The 20,866-nt window shown below is 44.2% G+C and overlaps 1 protein-coding gene across 1 annotated transcript in view; it reads right to left on the bottom strand.

The window, feature by feature from the left end:
* LOC147106106 (ninjurin-2-like) overlaps positions 1-20,485 on the bottom strand; it is a 304,500-nt gene extending 284,015 nt beyond the window's left edge. The window contains exon 1 of the mRNA XM_086008875.1: positions 20,274-20,485. Within this exon, the coding sequence (XP_085865001.1) occupies positions 20,274-20,309 (36 nt within the window). The 5' untranslated portion in view covers positions 20,310-20,485. The remainder of the gene's footprint in view (positions 1-20,273) is intronic.
* Positions 20,486-20,866: the final 381 nt, after the last annotated feature.

The following is a 20,866-nucleotide window of genomic DNA, read 5'->3' on the forward strand; positions in this document are numbered from 1 at the left end:
TTATTGGCTTTAGCTTTGAGGGGAAGGGGCAAATACACTGCTGAATGTAGGTTCTCACTGCTATTGTAGCAGCACTTTCGCTTGTGACAGAGGCAGAAAATCTCATTGCAAAATTGCAGCAGAATGTGACTTGCAATTACGTTTTCTCTTTTAGCAATTGGGTGGCACAACAGGTTAGCACATTGACCTGTCACTACAGGCACATAGGTTTGAATCCAATAGACTGATGGAATTAATCCAATAGACTGGTGGAATTAAATCAGCCTCTGCCAACTGTAAGGAACACACGTGAAATGCGTTTGAGCTAGTCTCAACCCACTTCCTTGTGCTCACAAACTCACAAGTAAAAATCTGATGTGGAAAATGGAAACATTCAAATGGGTTCTGCAGGGATACATTTCTGACATTTGCAGGCATGGATACTTTCACAGATTTGACACATTATTAGCATGGAGAAGAGGGAGCTTCACTCTGTTTCTGAACTGACAGCAGAGTGCTAGATCATGATAATGGGTGCTAAGGTGGGAGAGTATTCCATTCACCAGCATCACTCACATTGACCATAACTATCCTCCAGTGAATCAATCTTTTTTTTTTACTGCTCATCAACACACATTGGATATATTCAGTCGACCACAATCTTTAATGTTAACTGCTGCTGGCATCTAGTCATATTTTGAACTTATGTATTCTCTTATAATACCGCACTCTCTCTTCTCCCCATTTACTACCCTCATTCACCCCCACGAGGCCCTGCACCTCTTGCAGCTAAACAGAAAAGTGAGCGGCCTGTTTCAAACCCTCTGCCAATGCGACTCTTGGCCACCTACTAGATAGACCAACTGGAGATTCCCCTCTAATCTTCCTCCTCCTGGTGGAAAGCATGGATCCCACTCAGCCCTGCTCCATGTAACATGCCCAGTATTGGGAAATCAGAAAATGAGTGGGGTCAAAACCCCATCTGGCAAACTGTCAAGCAAACCACTACTACTCCAATGTTGATACTGTATCTGTTGTGTATGTAATATGTGTGCTACTTTGAACCTATGGACAGGACTGCACTACTTGTAGGGCGTAGTGATACGCAGTACCACTCCTGGCCTTAGGGGTATAAATAGTACTGTGGGTACTGATCTCCCCTCAGTTCCCGCCTGTGGGCATGAAGTAAAGACCTATGTATAGTCCCTACCTCCAACCAGTAAAGACCTGTTTGAGTTATACGTTTAAGTCTTTGTGTTAATTGTTCAATACAATACACATACTTAACACTGGCGACGAGTCGGTTCGAACCCTGCGGCAGTTATTCCACAGCGGCTTCGTCCAAAGACAGGACGTTGAAGAGAGGTTCCAATCCTCAACACCCCACTGAAAACTGAAGGGCAGCAGAAATCCTGACAGCTTCCAGCGACTGGAAGCGACAGGCATTAGGACCCTGAAGCCTCCATAACCTCGTGGGTAAGCCAGAGCCCGGGAGGGCGCGAGCGGGTAAGCCAGAGCCCGGGAGGGAGCGAGCAAGAGCCGCCGAGCGGGTGAGCCAGAGGCCGGGGGCCGCTTCAAGCGGGAGGCGCTTAGCGGGCCAGCGATCGCACCGGTGATAAGGGCTGAGAACCGTTTCGGGCGGGCGGCGCACCAGCGATCGCACAGGAGATAAGAGCCGCAGTCGGGCTGAAAGTCAGCGACGAGAAGCGCGGGAAAACCGCCATTGAAGTGGGCGGGGAGAGCGAGAAGCGCGGGAAAGCCGCCATTTTTCACGGGAAAACCGCTGGGGAAGAAGGCAGAAGCGGGAAAACCGCCATTTTGTGGGCGGAGGACGACGGCAAGAGCGGGAAGCCGCCATCTTGGATAACAGTAAAAAAAAAAATCTGAGAAATTGCAAATCTGATAAAGTACTACAATGCCTAAACACGGGAATATTAGCAACTTTGATAGTGACATCGAAGATTGGGCCATATATGTTGAACGAGTTAAAAATTATTGTAAGGCCAATAAAATTCGTGAGGCTGATAAAGCACTAACATTATTAAATTTAATGGGTGCGAAGACATACGGGCAATTGAAACACCTGTTATCACCAGATGAACCGGCGGATAAGACGTTCGATGAGATTGTTACTGTCCTGAAAGATCATCTAAACCCCACGCCGCTGATGCTAGCGGAACGATTTAAATTTTACGACAGAAGGCAGCTACAGCATGAAAGCAATGCTGATTATTTGCTGGAATTGCGTAAATTAGCGAAATATTGCCAGTTTGGAACGGGACTGACAGAGGCACTTCGAGACAAATTTGTGTGTGGTTTATTTAAACAGGATACACAAAAGCGACTGCTCGAGGAGAATGAGCTGACGCTTGAGAAGGCGGTCACTATGGCAGCAGCACACGAAGCCGCAGCGAGAGGCACGGCAGTAATGCAGCTACGGTCACCGGAGCTCAGTGCACACAAATTGGGTGTGAGTTCTGGCAAATGTTATCGTTGTGGAAAGACAACGCATGATCAGAACCAGTGTTGGTTTAAAAACCAAGAATGTAGAACTTGTGGTAGGCTTGGACATATAGCTAGAGTATGCAGGTCAGGGAAGAAGACCAGCAACAAGAAGTCACCGCAAGGAAAATACGCAAAGGTACACAAGGTGACCGAACAGGAGTCCGATTCAGACGCTAGCAGTAATGAACTGGCTAGTTTAAGCTGTAATGAACTGGCTAGCTTAAGAGTACTCAACGCTGGTAAGGGTGCAGACCTCCAGACAATTTGGGTCACTCTTCAGATAGAAGGAGTCCAAGTAAAACTGGAATTGGACACTGGATCGGCATTGACGGTCATAAATAAGAAAGATTACGGAAAGTTATTCCAACATATTCCCCTACAGGATACGGGGATTATATTGAAAACATACACGGGGCAAAGAGTGTACCCCATCGGGAAAATAGAGGTTGCAGTGGTCCACAAGGGCGAAGACAGTCAAATAATGGACTTATATGTGATATCTGAAGGAGGTCCTCCACTACTAGGACGGGAGTGGATTAGGAAAATGAATATGGACTGGCATTTCCTACAAACAATAACGAGTGAGAACTCGGTGAAGATAGTCGGCCCAGACTCTGGAACGGATGATGGTAAGCCCAACTCAGGTGCAAAAGACAAAGTTTCAGCACAGAATTCCACTGAGCAACAACAACATAGTTTAACTGTGGATTCTGAGTCTGGCAAGTCTACTGATGTGCCCATTTCTGAGGGACACCGGGCTCGAACTCAACTCCATTTCAAACTACAACAGCAATTAGAACAAATGCTTCGCCGTTTTGAGCAAGAGTTGAATGCAACGAAAGAGTTCTTTGATATAGAGTTGGAGAATCTGGAAAGACAACAGAAGCAGCTGATGGAGAAAATGGAGCAGGAGCACACAAAACGTCTGATGTCAGAGGAGTTAACGGTCAGCCAACTCCTGCATATGCTGAAGGACAGGACTCTGAAATGGGAAAAACTTGAACACGAACTTCAATATTCAAACGAAAGGGGTTCGGAGCTCTCAAAGGTTATTGGAAGAGCTGAGGTGGCAACACAGACTGAGATGACTGCAACAGAGCAGCCCTTGGATGCCAAAAGTATGCTGACTCCCGTCAACGTAGAACAACAGACCGCTGAAACAGCTGCTCTGGTAGAGGGATTGAATAGTCCGATCAATCAATCTCCAAAAGAAGTTGAAGTAGTAAAATCTCAAATGAGGTCATTAGTAAACGACTTGCTGAAAGCCCAGAAAAAGCTGGATGAAGAGGTACGCATGAAGAAGTCTCTTCAGGAAAGATGTCTGGACTTGGAACAAAAGCTGGCTAACGCCCAGCTGGGTATGGAGGAAATAGAAGACCCTCTCGCTGGCCTAGATCAGGACGACACCGAATATTACTATGTCCTGTCCTGCCCAACTTGTAACTTCGACTCCCACCATACAGAAATCATGGAGGAGCACCGAAAGTCTACGGAACATCGGGAGAAGGTGGCTCTACTACGGAAAAAGGAGGAAGAGAAGGAGGAACTGCGCATGCAGCTGGCAGCTGACAGTGGAGCCCAGAGAGTCTCCAAGAAGCAGAAAAGGAAAAGTCGAAACAGAAGATGACCCATCTGAACCATTATTACCTCTACCAGATCACACACGTGGTCCCTCCGAACGGAGCCAATTCAGTTCGGAAGTTCAAACTGTTAAATCCATGGAAGGACTATTGAATGAGTCACTCCAGCAACGTGAACTGACTACACCACAGAGATTGAATCTGTGAACTGTTTTCCGCAGAGACTGAATCTGTGATCTGTTTTGACATGAAGTTATCTATGTATCTATGTTATTCTGTTATGTAAACCTGAAGTTATATATGTATATATGTTATTACGTTATGTTAAATGGGGAGATGACTGTAAAGCTAGGAAGGGAGGAATGTTGTGTATGTAATATGTGTGCTACTTTGAACCTATGGACAGGACTGCACTACTTGTAGGGCGTAGTGATACGCAGTACCACTCCTGGCCTTAGGGGTATAAATAGTACTGTGGGTACTGATCTCCCCTCAGTTCCCGCCTGTGGGCATGAAGTAAAGACCTATGTATAGTCCCTACCTCCAACCAGTAAAGACCTGTTTGAGTTATACGTTTAAGTCTTTGTGTTAATTGTTCAATACAATACACATACTTAACAGTATCATCTATGTTCTTTCTGGAAGCTAGAAAACAGCTACATACAAGGCTTTGTTGAGAGTAATGATAGTGTATGAGGCTAGATAACTATTCTGGAATCAACCACTTCCACTAGAGGAATGTTTAGACGGAGGAGGGTGAAGAGGGAGCACTTTGTAGATATGTAAAATAAAATGGCTTGCCACTTGTAAAATGAGAATGCGTCACGGATTCTCTGATTACAGAGGAATCATTGCTCAAATGGCACACTGCAAAGATGAATTGCAAAAATGTAATTCTTGTTTGTGATGTCAGGCAGGCTTTTTCAGCATCGCCAAAGGCAGCAACACTGCACCGAGTTGTGTCCCAGTCAGGATGTTGTCAACAGCAGCATGGTTAAATAAATAAGGCATCCAACGCTGGAGTCTGTATGTCTCCTCTTTCCTTCCTCTCTCTATGTAGTTTCTTAGTTCAAACAAGGCTTGCTTCTTGTAATTTATTGCAAAGCTTTGATTCCCAACAGTTTGCACTTTAAAAACAAAATCAATAGTCCAAACAAAACTACAGATTCCATTTAATGTGATGGATGCAGAGAATCCATCCAGTTTCAGACCATCAGAACCTCTAAATTATAGATTTTTAATAGAACTTTGCAGCTACTCCCGCATAATAATGTTCAAAAATGGCTTCCGAGGGATTTTCTGTGGTCTTCATGTTTTTGTATTGGAGGAAGGTGGGGAATATACAATCAAGTCTCATATGTAAATGTCTGCTTCAAAGATGGATGAATCACAAATGTTTATGATGGTTGTTTAGCAAGCGTTAGAAGATACAAAGCCCACCCAGGTGATAGAAATTATTAATATTAATCACCAGACTAACAATTGCCTATACCTAGTGACATAAATCGTGCCATTTATGTAGAAATGACTTATGAAATATACTGGGCGGCCTGCTGGTGGCGCTGTCCAGGTAAAGTATAAATACTCGGGCATGGGCCCAGCTTGCTTAGGGACATTTTGTAAACAGGAACTAGTGAAGGATAACGAGACTTCCATGTAGTGAAACAGTCGATTAAAGCCTTGTTTAATACTCTGACCAAGTGCCTAGTAGTTTTCTTACGTCACTTAGTTCATTGCATTTTTAATTATCATAGACTTCTGTAGTGATTGTCCCATCAAGAGTTCTGAGAGCAAGACTTACAGTTTTGCTTCATCCTGAGCACGTGATTTGCTTGAGTCAGGATTCTGAGAAATTGCTCTTGTGCTTACATTAGGTGACAGTTTTTTAAATAAATTCTGGAGGTTCCTTTTTTAATCTTCCTTTGTACTAGTTTGAACTTCAAGGGAAAAGTAACCACGTAACCTGGACTGGTAGCCTTTGTTCCCCAGCGTTTTCCTACTTTACTGTTTTACTCTATAGGCCAGAGCTAGTAAGGCACTCCAGTAGGGTTCAGTCCCATGTAAAACTTTTCGTAACAGAAGCACAGTCAAAAGTTACTGAAGAGAATGACTAAGGCAGTACAGTTTTTATTGTTTTGGGAACAGTAGAAAATCAACTGAAGAATTGTAATCTCTCTGAATATTGATTTGCTCTTGCTTCTGTTTAATCTTACTTCTTAATAAATATCAATTATTAGTTTTAGTCTCAGCTAAGTTAGTGTGATGTTTTTCGTCAGTCAGAAATATCAGGCATATAAAGGGCTTTACTGTACTATTTCCGTTGCATATCTCATGGGTCAAACATAACACAAAGCCTGTGTACAGTCTGGTTGAGGCTGAGCAAGCAGCCAGAGAGGGGAATGGAGTCAGTGGCAAGGATGAAAAGTTTTTGGTTTTGGTTTTGGATTTCCAATGTGCAACTGGAGAAAATTCTGTCCCAGTCATGGCTTATTGTCAGATAGGCAGTCAATGGAAGTGGTGGAGATGTAGAGCTGGGTGTCATCAGCTGACATATGGAAGATAAAGACATCCCGGATGGTGGATAATGTCATCAAAGAGTAACATGTGACAATAGGAAACAAAATGAGCAAAGATGGATCCTTGGGGAAATGTGGACGTGACCAGACAGATGGGGGGGGGGGGGGGCGGGGAGGAGGAAGACAAGCCATTGCCATAGATACACTTTATATTAAATGCTTAAAACTGGCAGACATGGTGTACATGACATCACTATACCCATGTCACTTGCACATATTGACTAATAAAATGTAATCAATTTGATTAGATCTGTGATTTACCGTTTATTACAAAATGATTGTGCTAGCATTCTTGGTCTGCAAGTGGCCACTGTCCAAGATAATGTCAGCTCTCATTTTCTCACCTTCCCTTCCTGTGGGGGAAGCATTTACCCAGCAGGGCAGCGGAGGTCAGGTACTCAAAGCCAGGTGATAGTATAGCTCAAACGAGTGAACCCTTGAAAAAAAAATAGGGATTTTTGTTGAATATTAGCCTCAAAAAGAGGAGATTTAAACTGTAACATTTTTGACTTTAATATCCACAGGAATTAAAGCTGGCTGTAATTTTATTTTCTTGAAAATTATCATCTGAAAGTGGACATGGACCATGTACAGCAGGCACCTCAAAGCACTGGAGAGGTACCACCAACGCTGCCTCCGCAAGATCCTGCAAATCCATTGGCAGGATAGGCGCACCAACGTCAGTGTTCTTGCTCAGGCCAACATTCCCAGCATCGAAGCTTTGACCACGCTCAATCAGCTCCGATGGACGGGTCACATTGTCCGCATGCCCGATACGAGACTCCCAAAACAAGTGCTCTACTCGGCGCTCCGGCGTGGCAAGAGAGCCCCAGGTGGGCAGAGGAAATGCTTCAAGGACACCCTCAAAGCCTCCTTGAAAAAGTGTAACATCCCCACCGACACCTGGGAATCCCTGGCCCAAGACCGCACAAAGTGGAGGAGAAGCGCCGGGAAGGCGCCAAACACCTCGAGTCTCTTCGCCGGGAGCAAGCGGAAGCCAAGCGCAGGCAGCGCAAGGAGCGCACGTCAACCCAAGCACCCCACCCACCCGTCCCTTCAACCACCGTCTGCCCCACCTGTGACAGAGACTGTAGGTCCCGCATTGGACTAATCAGTCACCTGCAAACTCATTTTTAATGTGGAAGCAAGTCATCCTCGGTTCCGAGGGACTGCCCAAGAAGAAGAAGATTCATGGAGACGTCATAAATTTGCTGTGATATCTCAAACACGCAGTTATGTTTTGAGTTGACACCCTACCATCTGCCTTTCTTATATTGGTTACACACCATCAGTCTAAGACAGCGACTATAATTGTGACAAAGAAGCACGAGTTGATTGCTTGAGACTTTCTATTGCACCTGCCTCACTGCCATCTCCCACACTCAAGATACTTAAACTGGAGCAAAGCCTACATTACACTGCCAAATCTGAACTGAGGCATATTATTTAAATCACCCTTAATAAGCACCACCACGATCCAGAGAGTTGCTATATATTATTTGTAATGCCTCACACTGACAGTGACATTCTTACTTCCAAACCACTTTTTAATTTGCAAAGTACCCCTGTATAATAAAATAAAGTTGGCACATCTGTCAGAGATGCATACATTTTGGAGTTTTGTTTTATTTTCCAGCTGCCTGTTGGGAAGATACAGAATTAGGTTACAGACTTCTTCATGACAGCAGTTAGTACCATTGTGAGGATGGACAAGGGGAGGTGTGATTTCAAGGAAGCAAGTATATGAAATATATATCACTTGCACAAACTAATGTTTAACAAGTGAAAATTAAAAACACAAGACCAAAATGAGAATAAAAAGTTAAATAGTTAGCTGTCCCAGTGGATTAGGACATAAGCGCTCCACGTGACCTCAGCTATCAAACAGGTGCAGGAATCACATGGTCTCACAGGACAATGTAATCCTACACATCACAGGCTTCAACCTGGAGGCCACAAAAGGTCTTGAAGGCAACAGTGCGTTCTATTTATACCTTGCAACATCTTAACCGAGCTGTGGAGAACTTCCATCTTTAGATTTACATTATCCAGACAACTGGATATTCGCTTTCTGACTATTTGAGCAGTTTGTATGTGCATACCCAGTCAGAGTTTGGAATTGCGTTATGACAAATACCTCTCCACCCCCATTTCACAGTCAGAAAGTAAAGCAAGACTCGAGAGAGATTATAAATGTCCATCATTCACACAGTCACTTTTATATCCTTTGGTCTTAACTACATCATGATATTGCAATATTACATCATCGGCATACAGTGTGGAACAGGGTTATGTGGCCAGGATACAGATGTGGTTAATTTAAATGGATTTATTTATTGGGCAGTCATGCCCTTATTGCATGTGTAATTCTGGAATTAATAATATTCTACACTCTCTGGAACAAAACAAGAAGCCAAAACACCTCACTGTATTAGAGCATTTAGTGAGAAATTCATCCCAACAGTCAAATACAAAACTGAAAACAGCAATACTCCAAGGATGACATCAAGAGCAGTAACACCCTCAGCAAAGCCTGTGCACGTTATCAACAGGTGAATAATTGCTGAAATGTATTTATGTTAGAAACACACCTTCTGTAGCTGTTTTTTAATTCTACATAATGTTCCTGCTGCTGTAGAAAGCACCCCATTTGTATTGTGTGGTGGTTTCTACAGCAACCAGATACACTTTGTTGTTTTAAAGCCATAAACAGTGAGGCCAGTACCTTCCCTAGTGGTTGGGATGTTATGCACCTGTCAGTGACCGCAAAATAACAATTGGTTTGTACAAAGGTAGGCAGAAACATTTCAGCTGTTCAGTCCACTGGCAACCAAAACACACAGGCAATCTCTGCTCCCTCACCTCCAACCTCAAGGCACTTTGCACAAATGCTTCTGTTGAGGACAGTGCTACAATCAGAGCTGTGGGTTGGAACCATCTATTTGGTGATACGACGTGTGTCTGGCAATGCAATCACCACCTTGTTTACATTCAGTTTGGAGGTGCTGTCAATAACAAATTATTAAGTAGTATGAGAATTGTATTGTAGCAAAATAATGCAGATGTTGGAAATCCGAAATAACAACAGAAAATGCTGGAAAAATTCAGCAGGTCAGGCAACATCCGTGGAGAGAAATTTGAGTTGACGTTTCGGGTCGAACCCTTCTTCAAAACTGGAAAGAAAATTAAAAATTAAAAAAAAAAGTACATATTTTATGATAGGAACTGTTTCCACTTATGGCCATTGTTTTTCTGACACGTCTTCTAAAGAACTTATTATTTTCATATTTTATTGTAGATTCTCACCTATCGTCAGTTTTTTTTTTAAATTACAAGGTTCGTTTTTACAGATTATATTTTGTTATTGGTGGGCTCACCTGTGCATTATCCAGATCAACATCTTGAACTATGGGATGTGGTGGTGGGTGCCACCAAATGGGGTAATGGCTTCAGATAACTCAAGAGAAGATCTCAAAAGAATTAATTACAGGGGTAATTATTGATTTTATTGGCCCCTGGAGGATGCGAGGTTCAGCCTGGACACAGTCATTCAGGACCATACTGAGACCGAGCAAAGGGCACTTTGATCTTTCTTGTCTTCAGCAGCAGGAAAGTGCCAATGCAGTTTAATCCTGTGGCATACAAAACACATGCCAAACAGTTCTCCTTCATGGTTTAGAACTGCCAGGCATACAACAGAAGAACTTCTCTTGTCGAATGTAGGAGATGTAATGGGGTGGATTTGTGGCACAAAGAAGAAATGGTTGCAATCAGGAATGACTCCAGCCTACACCAATCCATCACTGAGTACAATGGAGAGCGATTCATAGCAAGCACATCTCATTGCAAAGCAACTCACAGGAGGACCTGGATTAGATAGTTGCTGCCGAGAAATCAGATACGCGACACTAGACTTGAATGTCTCGGACATCAAGGTGGTCGACATGTTGCTAGCTGCCATGTGTAGGCCTTTCCACTACACTGATGAGGAAAGTCAGGAAGTCAGAGACTGGATTAAACAACTGTTCGAAGACATTACCCAGAGAGCACATTTTCATACTTCAAGGGCTTGGTGCCTACAATGATTGCAATGCAGAGAAGCAAGCAATTGCTCCGCACGTTCAACTGTCGAAACCACTGTGATTAGGAGGATGGTGGTCATGCACTCGTACATTTTATGGTGAGCTGCACTGCTTACCATACTGCTTGCTTCATTCATGGTACCTACTGTCTGTCTTGTTCAAACTCACACTTATCAGTTGTTGAATAATCTGACTTATCAATATTGTCTGGTTGGGGGGGCGGGGGGGAAGAGAAGGAAATAAGTGGGGTCTCCGGGGTCAAGGTGACTCCAAGGTGAGAAGTGGCGATAAAAGTTCAGAACCAATTCAATGGACTGTGGCAGACTCGCTAATCCGATACCCGAGTCAGGTGGGCCACAGTACTCCAGAGCACTGCTAATGCTTGACCAGTTCAGTAATGGAACCTGGAGGCGAAGACTGTCATTTGAGACTGGGATTCTTTCCATTTGACTCCAGAAAACCCTGCAAGTTGCTTTCAAATCCTGGAAGGAAATGGCTAGTAGTTCAATGAAATGGGTATGCTTGTGGGAAGAGCACAAATTATTGGCTTGAACCATATTACAAAACGTCAAAGCTGTAGCATTACATGCACAATGTGTATCAAGGTAAAATCCAAAGATATACAAAATATTATTGTGACCGTTATTTTTAAGCCAGGCATTCAAGACACTTTCTCATGTAAAGATTGTTCATTACAATAATAACTTTCATTTTGCATTATTTCATGGAAAAGTCCTGTTAGAAAATGAAATGTCAAACCATGCAGTGTGTCTGAAAAGCCTCTTGTGAATTATTATCTTATGGTGTAGTGTACAGAAGTTTTTCATGTGTTACCCAGTTTGGTAAGTATCTAGGCTCTGCAAACTCCTCACTTTAAAGGAATGGTAAGCCATGAGTTTGGGAACTTTTTTGGAAAAAGTTAATTGAATCCCCAAGATTATATAATTTTTTTAATTAAACCACACTTTTCAAATGATCATGGTACAGCAGTCTTAAACCAGTAGGATGTGCCTGCTTCTGGGATACCTGATGGTCAGTATAATAGTGCTCTCATTGTATCTGTCCTTGCACAAAAGTCAAGGGTAAATAATTGGACTGCAAAGCTTAAAACTTGGACTCTGGACCCAAGGTTTAGTAACATTTTTGGGAAGTCAAATGTAACAGGAGTTTTTGTGTCCTTCGAGACATGAATATTCTGCACAGGTCATTTCACATTTGAGGCAGCTCCAAAAGGGGACTCCAAGCACTGTATTAAAAATGTTTCTGTTCTGCAGAGACACTTCACCCGACTCGAAAAATAACTTTCTTTGATCCAATGGGATCTGTTATTTGCATTGCTCCTGAGCAAAAGAAAATGAAGGCAGAAGAAAATATGATTTTGAATTACTGTCAAAAACAAGTAGGCTATTATGTCAGCCAGAAGCCACTACCAATTTGTCAACCAAAATGTTAAAATGGTTAACATTTTGATTATTTGTCTATATGAAATAAATTCCATAGGATAAATACAGCAATAAAAAAATCCATTGTAGCGTAAGATTTCAGATAAGCATCATTGTCACAACAACTTGTATTTACATAGTACATTTAACATGGAAAAACTTTGCAACATGCTTCACAGAGGCGCAAAGAAAATTGATACCGAGCTAGAGAGATTAGAAGGGCGATGATAAGCTTGGTCAAAGAGGTAGGTATGAAGGAAGGTCTTAAAGGAGGTATAAAGGTGGAGAGGGTTAAGGAAACCTGACTGGAGGGATGCAAACAGGAAGTTGCAGGAAAGATGGGCAAAGATCTGGGATACAACAACTGGTTTGAGGATGTAGGAGAGGAAATGGTGATTGGAAATGGGGTGTTAGTTCGCATGGACAGAGGGGACAAGGTTTTATCTTGAAGAGGGGGTAAAACATCATTGATTCAATTAGCCATCAGAGCAACAAAGTTGAGAGCCAATGTCATTGGCAAGAATTGTGATTCTACATCAAAGAAAAGGTCAGCCGAATAATTCAGGACCATCTGATGACTTCAGTGTTCTATACACTGTACCTGAGGGTGAAAGGAACTCAGAGAATTTATCTCGCCAAATTATCACCAGAACTTGCTGAGAGGTGCTGTACGAATTCGAGACTCCATTTATTTTGTTCTAAACATTCAACTCAATTCATATATAGTGTAAGCTTGGTTATTGTATTTGATTAATATATTAGCAAACTTTCCTTTTGTATTTACATTTTTGTATAAATAAGTCTGGACAAGTAGTCTTAGTTATTATGTCCGTGTATAATTGAGACACGGACTGCAGGAGTTGATTATAACAAGTCTTTACTGAATGGAGACAACCTGGAAACTGAAACTACAGAAGCCTGCTAGGGCCTTTTATACAGGGGTGGTCACTGCCGGTACTGCAGTCTGAGACCAGTTATTCCCTTAAAGGTACATACACAACAATTCCTCCCCTTTTAGATAAACAGTACATAACATTCATTTAACAACTAAATAATAACTAATTACAATTACGGTTGCTAGATACATTGGTTGAAGTTAAGCAATAAGTTCAGTCTTTGAGGAGGCTTCCTGATTCTGTCTGGATAACGCCTCTTTGGGATATCAGGTTCTTCTGGCAAGGTTGAGTCGGGATCAATGTCGTTGTTTGGTTCGTCTGCTTCCAATATCACCGATTCTGTGGTAGATGCAATTGGTACTTCGGTTTCATCGTCAGGTGTATCAGATCATGGTGTGGAGTTGACGTTTTCCAGTGACTCTAGAATCTGGTCAGCATGGCGTCTTACAATGCTCTCTCCAACGTCCACGGTATACATTAGAGGTCCTTGCCGTGTACAGATCGTTCCTGGCTGCCATTTCTCTGTGCGGTAGTCCCGGGCCAAAACTGGTTGACCTATCTTAAAACTCCTGGTCGGCCTTTCATTCATATTCTGAAACTGCCCGTTCTCCACATCTCTTCTGACGTTTGGCTTAACCAAATCCAAGCGGCATCGTAGTCTTCGATTGAAGAACATCATGGCTGGAGTTTGGTTGGTAACCGCATGTGTCGCATTCCGGTAGGCAAACAAGAAATTATCCACCTTGTGTTGTAGGGGTACATCTTCATTACACATTGCCTTGATAGCCTTCTTGAATGTTTGAACAAACCTCTCGGCCAATCCATTGGTGGCTGGATGATATGGGGCGGATGTGTAATGCTTAACACCATTGTTCTTTAAGAACCTCCGGAACTCTTCAGACACAAACTGTGGTCCATTGTCAGAGCAAATCTGTTCAGGCAGCCCATTCCTGGTGAATATGGTTCGTAAGACTGTGATAGTTTTTTCTGTGGTGGTTGAGGACATTTTTATTACCTCTGGCCACTTTGAATGTGCATCCACCGCAATTAAAAACATCGAGTCCATAAAGGGACCAACAAAATCAATGTGCACCCTTTGCCATGGAGATGAGGGCCACTCCCATGGATGTAGAGGGGCTTGTGGTGGGGCGTTTTGGACCTTCTGGCATCCTGTCCAGCTCTTGGTCATCTCTTCGATTTCTCTATCGATTCCCGGCCACCACACAAACGCTCTGGCTAAGTTCTTCATTTTTACCCCTCCCAGATGACCCTCATGAAGCTCATTGAGCACTCTATCCTTCAATTTGGGTGGAATTACTACTCTGGATCCACACATCAAGGTTCCTCTGCACACTGACAGCTGTTCTCTTCTCGGCGAGAATGCTGGCAGCAGTGGTTCGCCATGTGCTGGCCATCCCTTCACCGTTAAATCATAGACCCAGGAGTGTGTCGGGTCATTTCGTGTTTCCTTTTCTATGTTTGCATTCGTCACAGGGAGACATTCGACTATAGTCGAGTGGAATAACTCCACTGGATCCACTGCCAGTTCTTCTTCCACCATCGGCAACGGTAGGCGCGACAATCCATCAGCATTCCCATGCTGTTTAGTTCCTTTGTACTCGATGTCATATTGGTGAGCCCCCAGGAAAAGGGACCACCTCTGTAGCCGTTGTGCCGTCATTATCGGTACGCCCTTCTGAGGGTTGAAAATGGAGACGAGAGGTTGATGATCAGTTAGTAGAGTAAATTTCTGACCCTGCAGGTAGTGATTGAACTTCTTCACCCCCCACACCAGGCTGAGGGCCTCTCTGTCAATCTGGGCGTAGTTACGCTCGGCTGAAGTTAACGAGCGTGACGCAAAAGCTATCGGCCTCTCTGAACCATCAAGGAATTTATGTGACAGTACCGCCCCAATGCCGTAGGGAGACGCATCACACGCCAGTCTTATCGGTAGTGATGGGTTGTAGTGAGCCAATACTTCTCTTGAAGTGATTAGGTCCTTACTCTTCTGAAAGGCCCGCTTGCATTCATCGCTCCATTTCCATGCTACTCCCATTCGTAGTAGGGCGTTCAGTGGATGCAGAATTGTGGACAAATTCGGCAAAAACTTATGGAAGTAATTCACCAATCCGAGGAATGGCCTCAGTTGCGACACATTTTCAGGCGCTGGAGCCTTAACTCCCACTTCAATTTTGTCAGGGGACTTATGCAACCCCTCTTCATCAATCACGTGGCCACAATACGATATCTGTTTCTTAAAAAACTCGCACTTGGGGCGATTGGCTCGTAGCCCATGTTCACGTAGTCTAGTGAGCACCTGCTCTAGGTTGGCAAGGTGTTCACTGTCATCTTCACCTGTCACTAGGATGTCGTCCAAGTAACACCAGAGTCCTCGGAATCCCTTGCAGGACTTGTTCCATCGCTCTTTGCCATATCGCCGGAGCTGATGCTACTCCGAATACCAGTCGATTATACTGGTAAAGACCTTTGTGAGTGTTTATCGTGAGATACTTCCTAGAGGATTCTTCAACCTCCATCTGCAAATATGCTTGCGCTAGGTCAATTTTTGTAAAACGCTTCCCTCCGGATAGTGAGGCGAAGATATCTTCTATCCTTGGAAGAGGATATTGTACTGTGTGAAGGACTGGGTTCACCGTCACCTTGAAGTCCCCACAGATGCGAACCTTCCTTGGCTCCTCAGACTTATTGTTTAACGTTTTCTTCATGACAGGAACGATGGGTGTCGCCCACTCGCTCCAGTCTACCTTAGATAACACGCCTGCCTTCTCCAGATTCTCCAGCTCTGCCTCGGCGGCTGGGCGAATTGCATATGGTACCGGTCTTGCTTTGAAAAACTTGGGAATTGCATTCTCCTCTATTTTTATCGAGGTGGTTATGCCTTTAAGAGTGCCCAGTTCTTGTTGAAATACCTCTTTGGCGTCAGCTAAGATTGTTGACAATCGTCCAGGAGTGACGTCGTCATCCTTTTTACCAGCCACCGTCAGTGCCTGAATGGAGTGCCAGTCTAAACTTATCTTTCTGATCCATTCCTGTCCCAATAACGGTGGTCCACCATCTTGCAGAATGTAGAGATACAATTTCCATATTTTCTTGCCGTTGTATTTGGCAGGCACCCTTATTTTTCCTCTGGGGTATACTTTTTGCCCCGTATACGTCCTCAAGACAATGGATGTCTCTCTCAAGGGTATGTGTGAGAATAGCCGCTCGTAGTCTCGTCGATTCATGGCGGTTAGAGCTGATCCTGTATCCAATTCCATTTTGACTTGGGACCCTGCTATTGTGAGGGTGACCCAAATGGTTCGGAGATCCTCTTTTGTGATTACGTTGTGAAGTTTGCGACAGCTTAGTCTCTTGTTCCCGGATTCACTATCGCTCATCTGGTCTTCGGAACTACTGTCCGTCATCTTTTGTACTTTCCTGTACGGTTCCTTAGTAGCCTTTTTGTTGTCGTTGGTCTTCTTCCCAGACCTGCAAACTTGTGCAATGTGTCCCATCTTTCCGCATTGCCTGCATATTTTGCCCTTGGACCAGCAGTCCTTCTGGTCATGGTTTGTTCTGCCGCAGCGATAACATTTTGCAAATCCCCGTGTAATTTCGTGGGTGCCGTATTCCTGTGGCTTTTGTTGTATTTCCGCAGCTCCCCTTGCTGCTGCTTCGTACGATACTGCCACGCTGAAAGCCTTATCTAGCGTCAGCTCTTTCTCTGAGAGTAACCTCTTCTGGGTTCCTTCACTCAGGAGTCCACAGACAAATTTGTCCCGTAAGGTATCTGCCAGTCCTGCTCCGAACTGGCAGTGCTTTGATAGCTTGCGTAGTTCCGTAAGGTAATCAGCATTGCTCTCATTTTTATGCTGATTTCTCCTGTCGAATTTAAATCTTTCTGCTATCAGCAGCGGTGTAGGATTTAGGTGTTCCTGTAGGATAGCAACAATTTCGTTAAAACTCTTCGCCTTCGGTTTGGCTGGAGTAATCAGGTCCCGCAGTAGGCCGTACGTTCTTGCGCCCATTAAATTTAGCAATACCGATGCCTTTTTCTCATCGGCTATTTCGTTTGCCTCGCAATATACCCCGGCTCTTTCCACATACGTGGTCCAGTCTTCTATTGCATTATCGAAGGCAGCGATATCGCCAGTCTTTGGCATCTTGAAAATCTAAGATGGCGCCTCCCGCGCTTTGTCTTCGTCCCCGATGGATCAAAATGGCGCCTCCCGCGCTTTTCCTTCTTCCCCGCCGAGTTAAGATGGCGCCTCCCGCGCTTTCCCGCCGCTGTTGCTGGCGATTATATTTATTTTACTATCCTGTAATAGCGACGCCCTATGGTCTTCGCGCCTCTCCGATCGCTGCTGCCAACGCCGCTCTCCGCGGTATTTTTATTTTTCTATCGCGCTTCAATATTTGCTCCGTTAATTGAAGAACCATTCCCGTCGTGGAGCGGACCCTCTGGGACACTTCCCTCCTTCTTCTTAGGTCTGAACGCTGCCCGGCTTCGAAGCACCAGCCACGCCCTGTGTGCTCCACCCTCTCGCTCTCTCTCTTTGCTTCCCGACTCGCCACCCGATCGAGCTCTAGCCCGCCGCAGCCCAGGAAGGATCAGTGCACTACCTGCCACCAGCCCGATTAGCTGGGAAACCACAGACTGGAGAACCAAGCCTGGCTCTCGACAGTCTCTCCTGCACTTTTCAATTCGATGATTTGGAGGGCGGTTGCCCACAGTCGACGCCCGTTTATCGAGTTTCTTTGGATTGTTTTTTTCTTTCTTCTGGCTTCAACCTTCAATAACGTCATCTGAGGTGCTGCCGAGTTGCAGGTAAGTTCGTTTCTTACTCGTCGCCAGTATTATGTCCGTGTATAATTGAGACACGGACTGCAGGAGTTGATTATAACAAGTCTTTACTGAATTGAGACAACCTGGAAACTGAAACTACAGAAGCCTGCTAGGGCCTTTTATACAGGGGTGGTCACTGCCGGTACTGCAGTCTGAGACCAGTTATTCCCTTAAAAGGTACATACACAACATTAGTGGTGTCTTATTTTTCTGTCTTCTGATGTGCTGGGAGAATGTGGTGGGTATCTCATGTATTCTCCATTAAACAATTCACTGGGGTTTGAGGTAGAACTGGGTTGCACCAACTCCTACATGGCAGTGAATGAAGACTCAAAGGTTTTGGTTCATAAAACTCTCAGTTTGCTTATGGAAAGTTCAGTTCAGTCCTGAATGTGAATAAAGCCACCAATGTAACATGGACCTTTAGCAAATTAACTGAGTGCCTCAGATGTATAGCCTCCAAACGACGACATGGTTCCTTTGAGCAACCACTGGAACTGTTTTTCCCTCGAGTATGAGCAGGACTATTAGGCGCAAGATTCTGTCAACTGCCTTGCAAAATGATGGCAGGGGAAAAAGGCACATCACAAACATGAAGGCATGAAACTTGGCAATGTGGCCACGCCAGTAGAAATTCTACCAGCAAGCCCCCGGGCCAATTAATCCCCAATTTTGTTTGTGTTTGGCTCTAGCGCACAGCTGAATTCTCCTAAATTCTCATAAACTTGAGGTCATACAAAACGCGGCTGCCCGTGTCTTAACTCGCACCAAGTCCCGTTCATCCATCACCCTTGTCCTCGCTGACCTACATTGGCTCCTGATTAAGCAGCGCCTTGATTTCAAAATTTTCATCCTTGTTTTCAAATCCCTCCATGGCCTTGCCCCTCCCTATCTCTCTAATCTCCTTCAGCCCCATGACCCCACCCGGAGATATCAGCACTCCTCTAATTCTGCCCTCTTGGGGCATCCCTGATTATAATCACTCAACCTTTGGTGGCCGTGCCTTCTGTTGCCAAGGCCAAGCTCTGGAATTCCCTGCCTAAATCTGTCCGCCTCGCTACCTCTCTTTCCTCCTTTAAGACACTCCTTAAAACCTACCTCTTTGACCAAGCCCTAATTTATGCTTATGTGGATCGGTGTCAAATTTTGTGTCTTAAAATACTCCTGTGCAGCACCGTAGGACGTTTTACCACGTTAAAGGCGCTACATAAATACAAGTTGTTGTTAATCCAGTCTCAGACTGATGCAGATTACGCTGGAGTAGGTCACTTGACAGCATCACAACATACCCGAAGACCGCGCTTTAAAGCACATTAAACAAATACTGATCACATCCCATACGAACGGCATTGAGGACCGGTTAGCGACGTATGTCAGCGGAGGCAACGCAACACTCCTCAAATGCCCTTCGACCCCCTATTTATATAATTATTCCCAAATATCGACTATTCTGGATTACAGTGATCCGATTTTCTTCTGTTTGGGAAGAATCAATGTTAAATGGAGTCTCGTTTGACTTCTTGAAATCTCCCTGCCATACTAAATGTGAAGTACTTTGGCTGAAGGGCACTGCTTTAGAAAGTATTTAAAGAGGCGACTCGTGCACCTACATACACAAAAAAGGTCTGTCAGCATGAACACCTGATATTTCAGAGCTTCCATGAGCAGTTCTTTTGGAATTTAATCTCAAATTTAAATCGATCTAGTCATAACTTCACACAGTGGCCAATTCCCACGCATAAACGAAAGGCGCTGATGGGTAGCACATGACAGAATAAGGGCTAACGTGCCCGGACCAGTCGAGAGATGACTTAATAATGCTGTCATCATATGCAAGCTGTTCTTTTCGTTATCGGCGAGAAAGCTGCAAATAAATGCAGTCAGACCCAAGCAAAGTCAAGGAAACGCAATGGAGCGCGGCGAAGTGCAAATGAAAAGATTTGATTGAAATTATCCGCTCGTCTTGCGAGGTTGTTTAGAACTTCACAAAAAAGGAATTCACAATCACAATTAATCTCACAAAAGACTCCTTCGACAATCTTAGTGCATATACTGGTAATAAATAGCACATTGAGGTAGGGGGATTATTGCCACGTAGTCAGGGCAGAACCCTGTGAAAGCGGGACGCTGTACAACACGGTGAGTGTAAAGCACCGAGTGACCCTTCCTCCCGATATTAGCATCGCCCCCGAATCCCCTTCACACCCAGCCAGCCAGCGGGCGCGCCTGTGCTGTAACTCGCAGAATGCCAGTGACTTTAATGAGACTTTCACATCGGTGATAAATTCAACAGTTGCAGGGAATGGATCGAAAGGGTAAACAAATACAACCAACTAAATCAACAATGTGTGCTGAGCGGTTACTCACGGTGCGCTCACGGGACCCAGCCGTCGAAGTGCTCATGGTTTCTTGCCGACGTTAATTGGGTTTTGTCTTTTTTCCCGTCGCCCTTCTTGTGATCGGTCAACGGGTCTGGGAGTGAATTCCGTTAAGTGTCTCTGACCTTGGAGGCGATGGGTGGAGAACCGGCGGCTGAACAAGTGTCCTTGTGATTGATGTAATGGGATCCAGTGTCAATAGGGGGCGATTCTGGGGAGGGAAGAGGAGGGGGTTACATAATAATAAGTACCAATTTTTGCAACAAAAAAATGTCTGGTTTACAAAGTATTTTATTGAAAAATCTAAATAAAATATTACACGATTATTAATTCCGGTGTATTGATTACGCCGCGCTTTAGAAGCTGTCGATACTGTAAATAATATGATTTAATTAAAAAAGTTTCCTTTTTTGTGTATGATGTGGGTGTTATTAGTTGTGCCTCTCTACAAAGATGGCACTTTTGTTAGATATATTTTACTTGGGCTGATCCCCCCCCGCCGTGTCCTTAAGGGTTCAATTAAAACAGTTTGAAACATCTGCCCCCACCAGAAGGTTTCTCACTATTTGTTTAGCTTTCAAG

The sequence above is a fragment of the Somniosus microcephalus genome, chromosome 16 (assembly GCF_052327205.1).
Source record: "Somniosus microcephalus isolate GS21.2 chromosome 16, FLI_Smic_1.0, whole genome shotgun sequence".
Taxonomy (NCBI): domain Eukaryota; kingdom Metazoa; phylum Chordata; class Chondrichthyes; order Squaliformes; family Somniosidae; genus Somniosus; species Somniosus microcephalus.